Source organism: Dermacentor silvarum, chromosome 9 (genome assembly GCF_013339745.2).
Source record: "Dermacentor silvarum isolate Dsil-2018 chromosome 9, BIME_Dsil_1.4, whole genome shotgun sequence".
In the NCBI taxonomy this organism is placed as follows: domain Eukaryota; kingdom Metazoa; phylum Arthropoda; class Arachnida; order Ixodida; family Ixodidae; genus Dermacentor; species Dermacentor silvarum.
This window is the reverse complement of record NC_051162.1, coordinates 73582027-73598223: the sequence shown is the minus strand read 5'-3', so window position 1 is coordinate 73598223 and position 16197 is coordinate 73582027. Positions and strand designations below refer to the sequence as shown.

At 45.8% G+C, this 16197-nt stretch overlaps 1 protein-coding gene across 1 annotated transcript in view; it reads right to left on the bottom strand.

Annotated features, from left to right (window-relative positions):
* LOC119465319 (sodium/iodide cotransporter-like) overlaps positions 1–16197 on the bottom strand; it is a 65416-nt gene that overhangs the window by 38300 nt on the left and 10919 nt on the right. Inside the window, exons 3-6 of the mRNA XM_037726120.2 lie at positions 8738–8803; positions 8016–8067; positions 6830–6897; positions 1383–1540 (exon numbers count right to left, since the gene is read on the bottom strand). Of these exons, the coding sequence (XP_037582048.1) occupies positions 1383–1540; positions 6830–6897; positions 8016–8067; positions 8738–8803 (344 nt within the window). The remainder of the gene's footprint in view (positions 1–1382; positions 1541–6829; positions 6898–8015; positions 8068–8737; positions 8804–16197) is intronic.

Here is a 16197-nt window from a genome sequence, read left to right as displayed (position 1 = left end):
TAGGAAGCCTATTGATGGTCTGGGGATCTACATATTAGAACAACAACAAAAAAAAACGACAACACAGGGACACAAGACATACACAAGTGATTTTCATTTACTAGGTTTTGTTGTACTAAAACGTGTTCTATGCTTGGTATGTAAAGCGAAAATATCTACTCAAGCGAGGTCACGAAGTCACGCGAAGTTAAAGGAAATTTCAGTTTCGCATCATTGTCCACAAATTGAATTGTTTGTGTGTGTACATGCTTGGGGTCATGTTGAACGAGGAAGACATTGCCAGAATTCGAAGTCCAGCAGAAAAAAAATGGTTTTGCTGTTGATAACGTAACGTTTACGGTTGGGAAATTGTTTTTGTTGGCGGCGGAGCCAAATCAGTTATAGACTAGCCTTAGGTCGAGGCAGTGACTCAATACATTTTAGAATTCAGTTCCCTGACAGGCTAAGTGGTCTGAGGCCTCGGTGAGCATACAATATTACAACGGTGAATTCACTAAGCTGTTCGTTTATGTTTTTGCTAAGTGTTACAGCTCAAGAACATTTTTGTGAATACGGGCCCGGAAAACAAATTTTTATTCATCCATGTAGTCTTTTCTGGAAGCGTGAATTGCATTTTAACTTGTATGCCGTTTTTTATAACGATACATCTTCGCGAGTATTTTCATTTCATTAGTGGTTCACCGAGTTGGACGTATGACATAAATAAACATAAATTGTAGCGTGATTAACGCTCTGCTAAAGCATGTCTTTACGTACTTAACATTTGTATTACATCTTAAAAACATTTGCGATTTTTAAAGATATTCACAGAGAATTTCAGGCTCTCGAAACAAACCACTCTACAAACCAATTACACCAATTGATGCCACAGTTTTTCTATAACCTTCTACATTTTTCCGCAGAAATTACATCGCGCCGGCAGAAACCTGTTGTAGTTGTGGAAAATAAACTCTTTAGTTACTTTCATGAGCCTCAAGAACACTGCAGTATAAACTATCACAGAACTCGTATACTTCAATTTGCTGTTAAATTGCAGACTTCCAAATGTTCTAAAATTCCTAAAAGTAAACAGGATTCACAGGCCATAAGTTACAAGAGAAACAAGTATACCTTTAAATGCAACAAGTATCAAATTGGTTGTGTTGTCGCGCATGGGCAGTTTCTCTTTTTTGTTTAGATATGTATACTTAGTACAAATAGATGTAGTATAGCTACCTTCGCTAAAATATTGACCTCTGTATAAGACAATGATGGCAAATACAATGACGTTCATAGGGCTACATCTCTGCATTGAAAGTATCCCTTCTCCGCCCGCACTTCTGTCTACTTCTAGACAAGACGTCGAAGGCAATAGTGATCTATTTCACAGCAGTGATACTCACCGGAATGCAAAGTCCGTGATGTTGGCATTGCTCATAGGACGGAGTGGTGGTGTTACACTAAGGGAATCGTAGAGTACTTTTGCAATGATTACGATGGGTGACAAGAACATGACGAAAGCTTGCGCACAGTCAGCCCACACAACTCCACGAAGACCTCCCTTTCATAGAAGATAGCAGAAGGAATGAAAACAACAATGAAGAATCAGCAAAAAAACTGATGCATATATAAAACCATGTTTTATTCAATGTGAAGCAAAGATTTCGGCGAGCGTCTAATTAAAGGTTGTAAAACTGTTCGTTTTCTGCAAGGCACTTTGCAGCGAAGCAATTACGAGCTTACCCGGCCAATGGCCTCCACGTGGGTCATCGATTACACTCTCTCTGGCCTATGATCACTTTCACTGCACCATCATCTCAATTGCCGTAATTTGCTATTGCACTAATTCTAAAACCAATCCACTCGGCAAGATTTTGACCACGTGGACGCGCCAAACCAAAAAAATCATAGAAAGCATCCCTTTATTAAAAGAATTATGTTCTTGAAGGTGTATGTTTATTGCAGCAAGGACATATAATCGAAAAGATCTTTTTTGCCTCTTTCCACTGTTTTCGTGGTAGATCGGTGAAACGACTGAAGCTCGGACTTGGGCGCGGGAAGGCTAGAAAACGCACCAGCGAGAAAGGTACGTGCACTCGTACTATCGAGTTGTAAAGAGTCACGATGTGGGGGGGACGTACAGTGGGGGCAGTTTAGTGCATGAGCACGCCCGTTGGTGAGGGGCTGGAAGAAGTGGGAGGGTACACTATCACTCGTTAGCTCACTTGCTCATTCGTCGCGGGAAAGCAAGGGATGGGACACATTCTCTTGAGCAAGTGAGTGCCGGGGAGGAACCTGAGAGAGGAGGGGAGGCTGTCGATGGCTTATTCATTGCACGCCTCGCTGGGCACCCGGTGATGTCGAGTCCATTGTGGACGATGCGGCGGACAAGAATCCCTAGTGGATTCTCGCCCACGGAAGAAAAGCTACAGAAATTCTGAGAACTCACAACTAAAGCGTAAGGAATGTCTGCCTCGGCTGTGACCTCGTTCTTGCTTAGGTTTTCTTACTTGCCTTTCTTCGCTTATGCACGTTTACCCATGGCCTTTCCAGTGACCGAGTGCTTAGGATTAAACAATGGTCAGATTTACTCGCCGCATCTGACCCCTTTAATGCTATTGTACCAATTGAGCTGGAATTCGAGGCACGAGTGCACCTCGCCAGGGGAGAGTGGGCGAAAGGGCACACCAGCTGGTACAGTCGTGCGTGAGGTGATGCGTGAGGGGCGATTGCATCGCCGCGGTGGCATGTAACCCTCGCTGTCACTCTCGCAAGCCTGTGCTATGCGTGCGTTCCTCGTCTGCATAAGATCACGCTGCGTTCTAAATGTGCCTGGGTTAGGCTCAAATAATACATGCCTAACGTCTCAATGTGCACGCTTGCCAGCGAGGAGTTCCTTGCTCGACGCTCACCAGGGCTAAGCAGCAGCACTTAGTAGCAGGACCTTGTGCCACACCGAAAAGTGAAGTGAAGTGAAGCCCACCCCCAAATACAATTTTGCCAACCCCCCAATTTACGTTGGCTGATCCCCCAATTTATACTTGCCCATCCACAAATCTAAGTTGGCTCAATCCCAAATTTCAAGTTGGTATACCACCAAATTCAGCTTCGCTTACCCCCAGATTTCAAGTTGGCCACCCCCAAGTTTAGGTTGACCCGATTCCAAAATTTAAGTTGACCCCCCCTCTCCAAAATTTATTCTTCGCCCATCCCCAAATATCTGTTTACCCACATTCAAATTTTACGTTAGCCCAAGGCGAAATTTAAGGCCACCCTAAAATTTTACGTTGGGCCAATCCATAATTTGAGTTCATTTAGGTTACCCCACCCCAAAACTCGGCTGACCCACCCCTAGATTTTAGCTTGGTCCACCCTCAAATTTGAAGTTTGCCCACCTCTATTATGTCGAAATTTCGGCCATGTCGAAGTCGCCATGTCGAAATTTCAAGTTGGCCGACTACAAAATATTATGTTGGCCCACCCCCTAATTTTAAGTAGCCCATGCACATTTGAATTTGACCCGACCCCAAATTTTAAGTTGACCCACCACCAAATTTCATTTGGCCCACGTCTACTATCAGCTTCCCCATTCATTTTCTTAGGAGCCCTATATATCTCTATGTGCATTTTCTTTTTTATTTATTATTGCTTTATATAGTTCATTATTGCTTAAGAAAGCTACAAATCATCTTCATTTACGCTATCACAATATTTATATGTCCTAACTTTGCAACATAAGGATTTTTGTGTGGATACAAAGCATTACACATTTCATGTGACAGGGCAGGGGAGCTCGCCAAGAAAGCCTATGCTTTAAAATACACCGTAACTGCTAACCAGCATTCCATTGAAAGCGGCTGGCATTGACATCGACACATCAATGAGAGAAATAGGTGGACATACTGGCTCTTCGTGGCTGTTACGAAGGAAGTCCGCGAAAGCAAGAGAGAAAGGGCGCGTGCTTCCAGGAATCTTAGTCAACCAAGTTGTGGGGATTGGCGGCCAAAAGGTGGTGGGGTGGGGTTGCACTGACTCTCTCACTCGTTTGTTCACCCATTTGTTCAGTCTATTCGCTAACATTTACAATCATCGGTGATGATTTCTGCATAATTGTTTTAGCTCTGCTCTTACGCGCCCATTCCTGCGGAGAGTCAATGTGGGGAATGAAAAAAGCAGCGAGAGCAACAAGCGCGAGGAGGAAAGCGGAGAGGAGGGTGCAGCACAACATTGAGGCAGAAAGTGGAGGAGGGTATAGTGAAACCATGAGAAGAAAGGCATAGTGCGGAGACGATTGATGATGGCGCCCGCATCGTGCTTGTCCTCTGGGAGGTCTGTCGGCGGTGGTAGCTGCAAATCGCGCCCACGGGTGGCCCATGCCCTGGCTCTCGCGATCTCCAGATTAACGAAGCAGTCGCGCCACACTTCACTCCATTCGCAACATGCCGCACGAGACAGATTGTACCCGCCAATATATCACGAAATGAAAACACGTATACAGCTGCACTCAAATTTCGCATTAGGGAGTATCCATAATCATTGGTGAATTGAAATGCGGGGAGCTTACTTAAATTGGGGATGGACCAACTTAAAATTAGAGGGTGGACCAACTTAAAATTTATGGGTGGGCCAACTTCAAATTTGGACATGGGCCAAGTATATTTTGGGCTGGGCTACATTAAAATTTGGGGCTGGGCCAAGTCGAAATCTAGGGGCGAGCCAACAGAATTTGGGGGTGGACCGAACTTAAATTATGGAGTGAGCCAACCTAAAACTTGAGGCTGGCTCTATTTCAATTTTGGTGTGGGCCAATGTCAAATCGAATGTGGGTAACCTGAAATGTGGGGTTTGGCCAGCCTAAATTTTGGGTATGTCAACCTAAATTTTGAGGTGGCCAACTTCAAATCTGGGGGTAGGGTAATTTAAATTTAGGGGTACACCAAATTGAAATGTTGGGGTGGGCCAATTTGAATTTGGGGTCGGCCAACTTGACGTCAAATTTGTGGATGGGCAAGTTGAAATCTGGGGGTGGGCTAACTTATGGTTGGGGTGGGCAAACTTTAAGTTTGGGAGTATGCCAACTTGAACTTCTGGGGTGAGCCAATAAAAATTTGGGGGTATGCCAAATTGAAATTTTGGGGTGGGCCATTTTAATAATGTGGATGGGCAAGTTTAAATCTGGGGATGGGCTAAATTAAATTTGGGAGTATGCCAACCTGAAATTTTTGGGTGGGCCAATGTAAATTGGGGGGTGGGCAAGCTTGATTAATATTAGGGGTGGGCCAACTTAATTTTGCAGATGGGCAAGTTGAAATTCTAGGATGGACCAACGTAAATTTTGGGGTGGGCCAAGTTTAAATTTGGGCGTAGGCCAAATAAAACCTTGGGGCGGGCCAATTGAACCTGCCCCAAATTTTGGGGCAGGTTCAATGTCCAACTGAACGCTGCTGAGCATCCTTCGAGTAAGGAACTCCTCGCGGGCAAGCCAGTGCATTGAGACACTGCGCATGTTTTCGTTGAGCATTACTGAGGTGCAGTAAAAACGCAGACAAGATTTGGACAAGGAACGCGCGCATTAAACAGGCTTGTGAGAGTGACAGTAAGGGTGCATGCCATCACGACGATACAGTCTCCCGTCAGGCACCACCTCACGCACGACTGTGGCACCCTTTCTCCCCTGTCGATGCGCGCTCGTGCCTGGTGTTCCGGCTCAGTTGGTACAATTGTATTGAAGGGGTAGGATGTGGCGCGAAAATGCAACAATTGCCTTCTAAAGCCTAAGCATTCTTTGCCACCGGATAGGCCATGGGTAGACGTGCATAAGAGAGGAAAGGCAAGTAAGCAAAACTAAGCAACAACGAAGTCACCGCGGATCAATACAATGCTTGTGCTTTAGTAAACAATTCTCAGAATTTCTGTAGCTTTTTCGGAACCGTTTGTGGTTTCGTAGCAAATACAGATTGCAGAGCCGGTATAGTAATGTGATTTGCCATCACGTCTGCTATGCTCTCACTTTCATTCCAGAAATTACCTTTAAACCTTCACTTTATTCGCACCAACCGGCACTCATGGTTGAAACTTTGCACACGTATACAAGGTCATGTTATCGTGTTCAAATAATCGTCCACTGACATCGGCGCCGCTGCCTATTTCCTGGGTATAACTGTGGGCAACACTAGCCGGTAACCCTAGTTGCAACCGACAAAAAGCACTCCACGAGAATAGTCGATCGGCAATATTTTGCTACTACTGAGTGACTAAGGCTTGGTGCTATTTTAGCGCGTGGCTCTCACTGCCAGTCAGGGAGAGAAGTGAGGAGTGGCCTCACGTGGGCAAAATTTCTGAGTAGCTACCACCCTTTTTCTGCATCGCTGATGACAGCTGCAGCGATTCCAACTAAGAGCAAGACTATAACATGCATGCTGTGATGGCGAATAGGCCCGTTCTGGCACGTATTACCACCACCAACCTTTCGCACCTATTCTTCCGTTAATGTGGTCATACCACTTAAGAGGGACGCATACCGGAAAAGCAGACTTAGATATCGAGCTAAATAGAGGCGATAGTGCGATAGATAGATGGAAGAAGAAAGAGGGAAATTGGTGGAGGTTGGGGGGGGATAATTTGCGTGCTTCCAGCACTCGGTCCTCGATGAAGGTGAGATGCAGTAACTTTGCTGGAAAGTGACTTGAGACTCTGCAAGGCCACGCGTATCGGCTGTAATTTTTGGTGCAGTAATGTGGCGGATTGTGTGCTCTTCACTTTCTTTCTTGATTTTGTCAAAACAGAAACCAAAGTACAATTTCCATTTGGAGACCACACCAGTACAGGTTATAGTACGACGAAAGCTTACCATTGCAGTATAAATTGTACCTGCCAGGCCAATCGCGATGTTGGAGTACACAACTGGTATGGGAAACACTGAAAGGGGGGAGAGAGGTTGGTTGTAGTGTGGAATATTCGGTTCAGTGCTTAATGCGCTGAGTGACAGATACGGCATGATAACAATTTCAGGGTGTTATGATCAAGGAGATCAAGTCTGCCCACAGCAGTCTCCTATTAAAGAAAAACCGAAAGTTATATCGGCGTTTGGCGAGCATTAAAATAGCAGCATTTTCTGACAGTTTGAGGAGCCCGTAGGTATTGTGTGAAAACATTTGCAACATCGGCGTAAACTATAAAATGGTACTTGTACCTTGTGGCCCACGCGTTCGCCTTCTTAAGTTTAATTCATTTATTCGAAAACTCGTTTCCCAGATCTGTGATTCAATGCGTGGTAGATATGTGAAATTTAGCTTTAAGGCTGGCATAAACTTCCTTGGCAACTTGCGTAATCTCAGATAATGCGTTGTTCACTATGCCCTTAGTCGTCCTTTTGCTGATGAAGTGTTGCGGATGTTCTTTTTTGACTACGAATAATGTTCCTTTAAATCGCATATGGCAGAGGAGACTATAAATGTTGATTTCAGTCATCTATGGCAAGGAGCTGTATTCATGATTGAATATGTTATTTTTTAGAGAATGTATTTTTTTAGTTCGCGTCAGACCTGGAAAGATGAGGTTAAATCCGCCGTCCAATAGGAAATTATTCGCTACTAGTTTTCGAACGGGTACATGCAAGAGTATCCGGCGTAAATGCATTCTTTTCAAGTTTTCTCGAAAATAAGGTTTGGCATAGGGATGCATATGAATACGGAGGTAAGTTTTAGGGAATGTACGTCGTGCAAAATCTAGGTGCACCCTTCTCTTTTTTAGAAACGGAAAGCGGTTAGATAAAAAAATCATCCCGTTCCCAAGGCCAGCCACACTGGATGGAATAGCTTGACTGCTTTCCTGTGCCCAACATTGCACACGAATAGGAAATATCCCAATTTGATTTCGCGTTTATAGTGCTTTTTTTCTCAACCAAAAGGTCGCCGTTTTCTCAACCAAAACGCACTAACAGCAAGATGTCAACAGCAATGTACTAACAGCAAGTTCATATTTTATGCACTTTGTTCCTTTATACATTGTCATTATTAGAGATTGAATATACGCACTTGTAGACACCGCAATAGCAGAGCTGAAGATTCCCACTGCACCTACGCTTTGCTGTAATGAACAGAATTTCACAGGTCCTGTATTCATATTTGTGATAAAATAAAAACGTTGCATACAAACAAAATCTGGCTTTGGTGTAGGATATGCTCCTTGCTGTTCTTGTCGTTGTTCTTTTTGTAAACCAAATAGATTTCTAAAATTAACAGGGAGCATCTACCACAAATCAACATGTTCAGGTAGATCACTTAGAGAGGCGGACACATACTGCATGAGAAATCTTATTAACTATGCGACCAAATAAAAAAGGATGAGGGTTGCTATATAGGCTTTTTGGTAGGGCCTCTTCTACTGTGTTGTAGCGCATCGGAGAACGACAGACACCTAGAAAGGCACATTAAACATCACATAAAGCTGAGTGTTGTCTAATGAACATTTGTGCGTGTCGGTCTTTCTGCCTGTGCGACAACAAAAAAGTAAATAACGAGTCGCTTATATATTTGTGCCTATAATCTTTAGGGCCGATACCGTCAATTCTGAAGTTTAAACTGATCACTACTCATCACATATCTGCTTAGAAAATTTTCAAAAGTAGGAGTAATGCGCTACGATACAAAATATTTCCAGTAGTTTTTTTTCTTTTTTAGTCCACATAGGTAGAAAAAGTGTTGACGGGCGTACTTTGGGTAAATAAGTAAGTAGAATACCCGACCTCCGTACTTACACTGAGGATGAAGTAGACGACACAGGCAGTAATGCCAACCTTGTTGTCGAAGCGCATGCGAAGGTACTGTTTTTGAAAAAAGAAAGAGGAACCACTCAGTGTTACAAAAATTTTCATTTTTTCCTTCCATACATACTTAGACATTGTTGATGAATGACTAAATTATTCTTCTAATTCTTTTTTCTTGCAAGAACGTCTGGCTTCATAATATATCTCGTCAAGTTCAATGCAAATAACGCCCTTCCATGCATTTCCTTTAAGTATGTTTAATAGTAGAGTGCCATTGGCAGTTTCACAAACTGCTGACTAATCACTAATATTATGTGCAGAAGAAACTCGATGTCACACTAACATCTCAAAGACGATTCTTTGTTTTAGGCAACGTGCAACAACATTTTCCTACCTATATAGCCTGAGACTAGAAGATTCAGCACTGAAGAGAAAGATTTAGCTCGCGGCTCCTTTCTAAGTTCACAGGAAAGGAGAAGTTGTTTCTCGCTTTGGAAAGGAGAAATCGTTTTGACCGATTCTGATGAGGTATGTTTCATTAAAAAAAGGTAAAATCTAGTGACTATTATTAAATAATTTTTGATTGGGTCTTCAATCTCTTAAAAAACATCGTTGAAAATCGAAAAATTTCAGAAAACAGAACTATCAAGTTCACAGGTATGTAACTCAGCAATGTTAAAGAAACGATATTACAATTCTATGAACTGCATCTGACGGTACACCTAAAACGCATGAAATTGATGTTTTGTACAATGCTTTCAAATAGGTTTTTAATATGTGTGTAGGACATTTACAAAACGATTGTAAACAATCTAACAAACCTGCATAAAATAAAATTCGTGTATCGAATTTGTCTCCTTTGGATGTTCTAATAGATGCAGTTTACATATCGGCGATAAGTGCAAACTACAAATTTGCAAACATCGTGCTTCTATTTTTCCAATTTGCCAATTTTTTAAAATTTGTTTTTGAATGTTAGGCCTTGTATCGGAATTTGGCGTCCTAAGGTCACTGCTATTTAACTTTCTATATCAAATGGAAACTTTTTCTCTAAAGTTGGCCAAGCGGCTATCTCTGAAACGCGTTTATGCATTTTCCATGCATTCCAATGGGCTGAATTGAAGTTGGGCCCGAGCTTAAGCTTCCTCTGAGGCCTCACGTTTTTTATATGTGACTAGGAGATATTTGACTGCGACAGACAAGTGCGCTGTTGTCTTTGCACTGGTGCGCGTCATTTTTTGTCACGCCTTATGTGCGATATGTCTCAGCACGCAGGACACATAAAGGCAGAAACAGAAGCATATGCGCGAACCTAATCTCGGAGGCAAGAGCCATCACTCGCCTACGATATGCTAGACGTTGCGCTAATATTAACGTGACAGTGTTAAGGATCCCGTGTCGCAGAAATTCCGGCGTCGACGTGCGGCGTCGGCGTGCGATGTTGGCGTCCGTGGAGGAGAAAATCCTCCCCAACCACCCTGACCACGCAGGTGCTCCACGTGGTGCAAGGTTGCGGTGAACAAAATTTGAATTTCTCACAATGAAATATGCCAGAAAATTGTAAAGTACGACTTAACCACAACCTACAGACAAGGTGGTGTCGGATTGTAATTTTAATGTACGAGAACACATAATTCTGTTAGGAGGAAACTCAAACACCAACCCCTTTTGCTGCGTTTCTACCAGACCAATAGCTCCGCGCTCGGGTAGTTTAATTGCGAAAATGATATCCAGATGGCGCTCGCATCCTCGGCAGGTCAAATTGGGACATCACCTGCCTAATGCATTTTGGACAGGCGCGCGCATCAAGGCTATAGCAAACAATTAACAATAAAAATGTCGCAGTTTCGCCCGAAAGGCGAATCATCGATTGCGATAGCAAATTAGTAGAGAGCTATTCGGAGTAGGGATAGTAGTTTTATCGGCTGCATAAACTTGGACACATTGGCTTACTAAGTGAATTAGTCGTGGTGTCAGCGCGCACAAGCAAACATGAATAGATCACACTGAATGACCACAACCAACGACTGTCAAAACGCTGGCAGCAAGCGCAGGTTCGCGCGGTCTATCGCTTCCACGGAAACTGAGCGCCGAATGCACAGCGCATAGAAAGGTCAGAGCCGTGTGGAGATAGACGGTGCGGGCGACGGGCACCGCCGGGCAAACTGCAAAGGAGAAGTTGTTGGCAGAGGAGAAGCTGACCCCCCCCCCCCCTCCCTTCCCACTTTGTTGCTTTCGCGTGGGAGATTGAGTGGCAAGATACACCTTTGGTCCCAGAGCACAGCGCCGCCCCGCCTCCATCCCTCCCATACCCCCACGCGACGGTCGCGTTCACTCTCCGTAATAGCGCGCGGGGGAGTTCGCCCTCCGTGATAGCGCGCGTCCCCCGCGCGCTTTCGCTCGCGTATACGGCGCGCGGCGACGAATTTATCGCCCTTGGAATCTATACGGAACCTCACGGCGACGGCGACGAAGATGGCGACGACGACGGCGACGCCGACGGCAGAAATCCGGTTGAAGTGGTCATATAATTGCTATCGTAATAAAATACCTAAAGGTGCTAGGGCGTTCACATTTTAATATACGACCACTTAGATTGCCCCGGGAAAAACGTCTTCCCAGCAATGCATTTCTGTTTAAAAGTGAAGCCGACTTTAAACGGATCGGTGAAAGCTTTGTCTTTGTAATCTGGCTTTACCACGTTCTGTGTTGCAGTGAAGCCCAGTGCAACAAAATTGCGATGCGAACGGGGCCGATAACGCTATCGCGTTCAACTCTTCAAGAGAAGCTTAAGCGTCCTCCAAAGTTTTGCGCCGCAGGTACCTTTTGCGTCGTACCTTCTGTGTCATACATATACCTTTTGCGTCACAGTAGAGATATGTAACAACATTTAAGGTTCCGTGTTTTTCCGTGTCAGTTGCGCATACTCGTTCTGCGGAATCTACCAGAAATGTGCAGATATGCAGTGTTACATACAAGATGTCCGGAGAACAGGGGTAGGCCAAATGTAAAAAAAAAGTATAACAACCTGTTCAAAAACATGACAGAGGTGTCCTCACTGCTACTCTTTTGGAGGAACGCATTCAGTGCTTATAAAGGCCTGTTTACCGAAACAAGTGTCTAAAGCGCATATACCGTTTACCTGCATTTATGTGTATACATATATCGCAGCATATACTGTATTCACCTATGTCACGCCCGCACCCCCTACCTCTTTGAAATGCAAGACTTTCGAAAAAAAAAAGCTTGGCTAAGCGTCCCGCAGAAACGTGGTTCATTTCCTGGTTTCATTCGCTTGTTCATTTCCGCGAACGGCCAGTATGCTGCACTATTTTGTCGTAGCGGCGATGCCAGTATTGTCATCATATACTCGGCATAAATTCAGAGCTTTGGTGACCAATGCAGCAACGCAGTGACGCTCACTAGAAGCAGTCTGAGTGCGCAAAATGCTGCAGAAATGGTGTGTCGGGTGGCAAGCTGTTGCGAGAACTTCTGCTTTAAATTGTTTCTTGCAGAATTCCACAGTGGTGATTAGGCCTGGCGAACGGGAAGCGTAGTTTGGGTCCGCGGCCGATCAGGCGGCATCTGCCTTGAGCGCCTACCAAATATTTGTGAGTGTTTGCTGGAGGCATGACCTCCACGCGTGGGCATAAAGACACCAAAACTCGAAACTGACTTTGTGCGGCAAAGCCTACGGTTACAGTGGCAAGAATCATTATGGCGTTTGCGGTATCTGCACCTCGCAATGAACCGTGGCTTACATTGGACTATGCGACTGGTGAACGTGGAATGCAGCCGCCGCCTTGGTCATTCAGAATGTTCAAGTAAACTTTATTTAATGAAGCACAACACTAGGCAAAAGTCTGTAAAGAAAGCGTTCGACTGTTTTCGTGGTCTAAAGAACAACAAAATTAAATTTTCGCCTATAATTCCCAATTTCTAAGCGCTTATTAAGTTGAGCAATAAGTTCGAATAAGTTGGACAGTTGGGGAGCACTAAACCGTCGCGCTGATCGTGTGAAGTGCGAATGATAGAGGGAGTGGTGCAAGCTCAGCAGTAAGAGCACCCCGATACCCTCTACCGCGTACGCATCAAGTGGAACCCAGCACCATATGCTCTCACATAGGGGGCTCGAAAAAAACGGCTGCAATAAAAGAAGTGACGTTCCTGGTTTTTACAGCGAAGCTGTGTACCTCTACCAGCCAAGGAAATTTTCGTTTCGGAGTAAGCAAAATACGCCATACCCCATACCAGCTGTGCGATAGCTTCGCCGAGCTGGGGGAGAGAGAGAGTGAAAGCATTGTATAAAAATAGCATCACGCAGCATAGCGAATGTAAGGTGGAGAGGAGGAGTGAGGCAGGTGGTAGTGAGACGCATAGAGTTGCTGCTGACTAAAGCCCCTCTACATAAAAAGTAGCGACAGTCTCATCCTCCGCCTTCCCTCCTCCTCGTATCTCCTGTCTTCTGCGCTCCTTTCTCGACCGTGGCGCCGCCTACACCGCTTGAAACACGTGCACTCGTTTATCTTTCGCCGGCTGATCAGATTTCGACGATCGCCGACTGTGTTCGCCGCTGTAGTTGCGCTCCTTGCCCATCGGTAGACGCTTCTCGGGCGAAAATGGCGATGGAGCACGATCGTAAACAAACGCAGCCTGCGCCCGCGGCGCGAAGGCCACGTGATGTCATTAGGCCAATACCGAAGCGGCGTCCGCCTCGGACAGGGCGTGCGAGGAGGAGGCGGCATTCTTCAAAGCATGTCGCTACTTTTTACAATGAGGCGCTTTACTGCCGACGCCGACCACGTTGGCGGTTAACGCGCACGGTGTCCGTGACTGCAGCGGATGCCTCTGACGGCGGCTCGGCAGGTTTTGACCGGAGAAGTGGAGACTAGTTGCTTCCGAAAGACTGAAGCGAGAGCTAGGGAAGCGGAAAGCAAGCGTCACAGAAGAGAACATCCCGAGTTTAGATTGAGGGAACCCGAGATTTCGCGTAGGTGAAGTAATTAAGATCCGGAGGCTTGTGAACGTGGCCGGTTGAATTCATCGCGATACTACGCAGAACATCACGAAGAAATACTGAGCGTCAGGAAACTAAGTGAACTGGTTTGCCACTACTTTACTAGGCTTTCCCCAGCTCCGCTGGTCTCTGGTGCTTGCGGTGGCAGAGCCACGCATATTTTTTACAGTAAAGCGGTGTGCCTCTCGTTGGTCGGAAAATTTCGTTGCGGAAACACAAAACGCCAGCTCAACAATTGAAGGAAAACGGCATATATATATATATATATATATATATATATATATATATATATATATACTTGGTGCCGCGTCACCACGGTTTCATATACTCGTATAAAAGGGAGACCCGTCTAGCAACTAATTCCGTCCATTCTAAGAGCGCCATAGGTAGACCACGGAAATTAGACACCAGAAGAACAGCGTGAATACAATGCTTGACCATGTGTGGTGCTTAATACAGCTTCGCTGAACATTCACATTCGCAGGGTGGAATGGCGACCAATTTTTTCTGTTTTACTTCCAGTTTCCTGTCTGGTGTTTACCCCTAAGCTGAAAAAGTTTCCGCAATGTATTTTTATTGATTATGCGTATTATCGAGGTGTTTTGCACATTTCGATAGAACACAGACACTTTTGGGGGGTAATACTTAGTCTCTTGGTTAAATAGTTACGGAAGGCAGAAAATAACACACAAAGCTTTGCTTTTCGTAAGGGCTGCTTCTAATTAGCCAGTCGCCATCACTAATAAGATGCCCGTTATTTCATAACAGCCCCCTCGCAGACTCCACGTCTGAAGATATGTTACACCGTAAGCGCCGGGAGCCTTCTTGCCGGGTTCGCACACGCCAAAAAATATTCCTGACATGACAGTAAATTCTATAGGGGAGGGTTCTGTGTGTGCTCAGCCAAGCCAGGTGTCGCCTAGCAACGCAAACGAATATCTTCTATACATCTTCATTTCATTTTTTTCTTATTGGCGTCTGCAGTACGTGATATTTTGGAGTGAATAGCTTTTTTTTCCTTTTTTTTCCATCTGTCATTTTCGTGGCAGGCCGGTGGTACGATGAGGGCGTGAATATAGGGCGAGGGAAGGTGATGGAACATGCCGACGGCCAAGGTCCGTGCTATCGGGCAACCTACTTGTGGAGAGGGTCTTTGGAGGAATCGGGGAAAGAGATCGTCACGCGTGACCGCTAGCGCAACCAATTGGTAAGGAGGGGTGGGAACAAACGGGATGGGCGCACTGTCTCTTTTTTTTTTTTTTTTGCTCCCTCGCCGGGGTAAGGCAAGCTCTAAGGCAAGCTATACTTTAACTCACAAGCCGTGCGGAGCACTATCGAAGCTGCAGGACTCATTGGCGAATGGGATGACCGAATTGGCCAAATGCCCATTCGGCCATTCTGGCTTAGGCAGAATACCCATTCCAGGTGTGTTCATTTGCGCGGAGTCGCTTTACCTTGGCGAAAATTCCAGGCGCCGGATGAAAAGGCGCATGCTTTCGAGCGGAAAAGGGCAGGGATGCGCTCGTTACTGCACTCGCTCTTTCATCGCGACTAGGCGAGAGAACAGAAGCCTGTTCGGGGCCAAGTATGCGGCGGGGAGGAAGTGGCGGGAGAAATGGAAGTTGACGCGCGCTCATTTGTCGCACTCTTCGCTGGCCAACCGGTGGTAGCCAGCCCATCGTGCAAGATGCGGCGGACGCGAATCCATCATGCATTCTAGCGCCCCAAGTAAACACCGCAAGGGCAGGCGAGCGTTCTATCGAACGCTGATGGCGTTGACGCCGACACATCAAGAAGAACATAAGGTGAACGCATTCGTTCTCCACGGCTACCACGAAAGACCTCTGGGAAGGGAAGATGCCAAAAAATGGGTGCGTGGTCTCGGGCTACTGAGTAGCGGGGATGAGTGGCAAGCAGGGAGGTATCTGTCAATGGTTGGCTCGTTCCTTCGTACAGTCGTTTGGGATATTCTCTTCCGCCACGCCAGAAGCAATGGACATCAACCCACCCACGCAGGTCGCCAACAAGCGATCACTACCACCACAATAACAGCAGGAAGTCATCGCTCGCCCGTTGCCACGTATATGTACCCCGTCCACCACGAAAACAGGAGAGCTGCCAGAGCCAAAGCCTACAACAAATGTTCGCATCAAGCAGGCGCCTTCTTTGTAGATGCCGCCGGACCCCTGCACAACCGCTCCACCGCCACCGTTGTACACAGGGGACAGGTGGTAGACTCCACCTCGGCCACCGGTATAGACATCATCACCATGGAAGAGGCCGGTATAGCCTTAACTATGCGTAATCCAAGAGCCACCTTTGTCCTCACGGATTCCCAGGCAGCGTATCTTAACTTCGCAAGAAGTCAAGTCGGTCACCTCGCGCATTCAATACTGCAACGGGCTGCGGACAATCGTCAAGAGGGCCAGCGGAA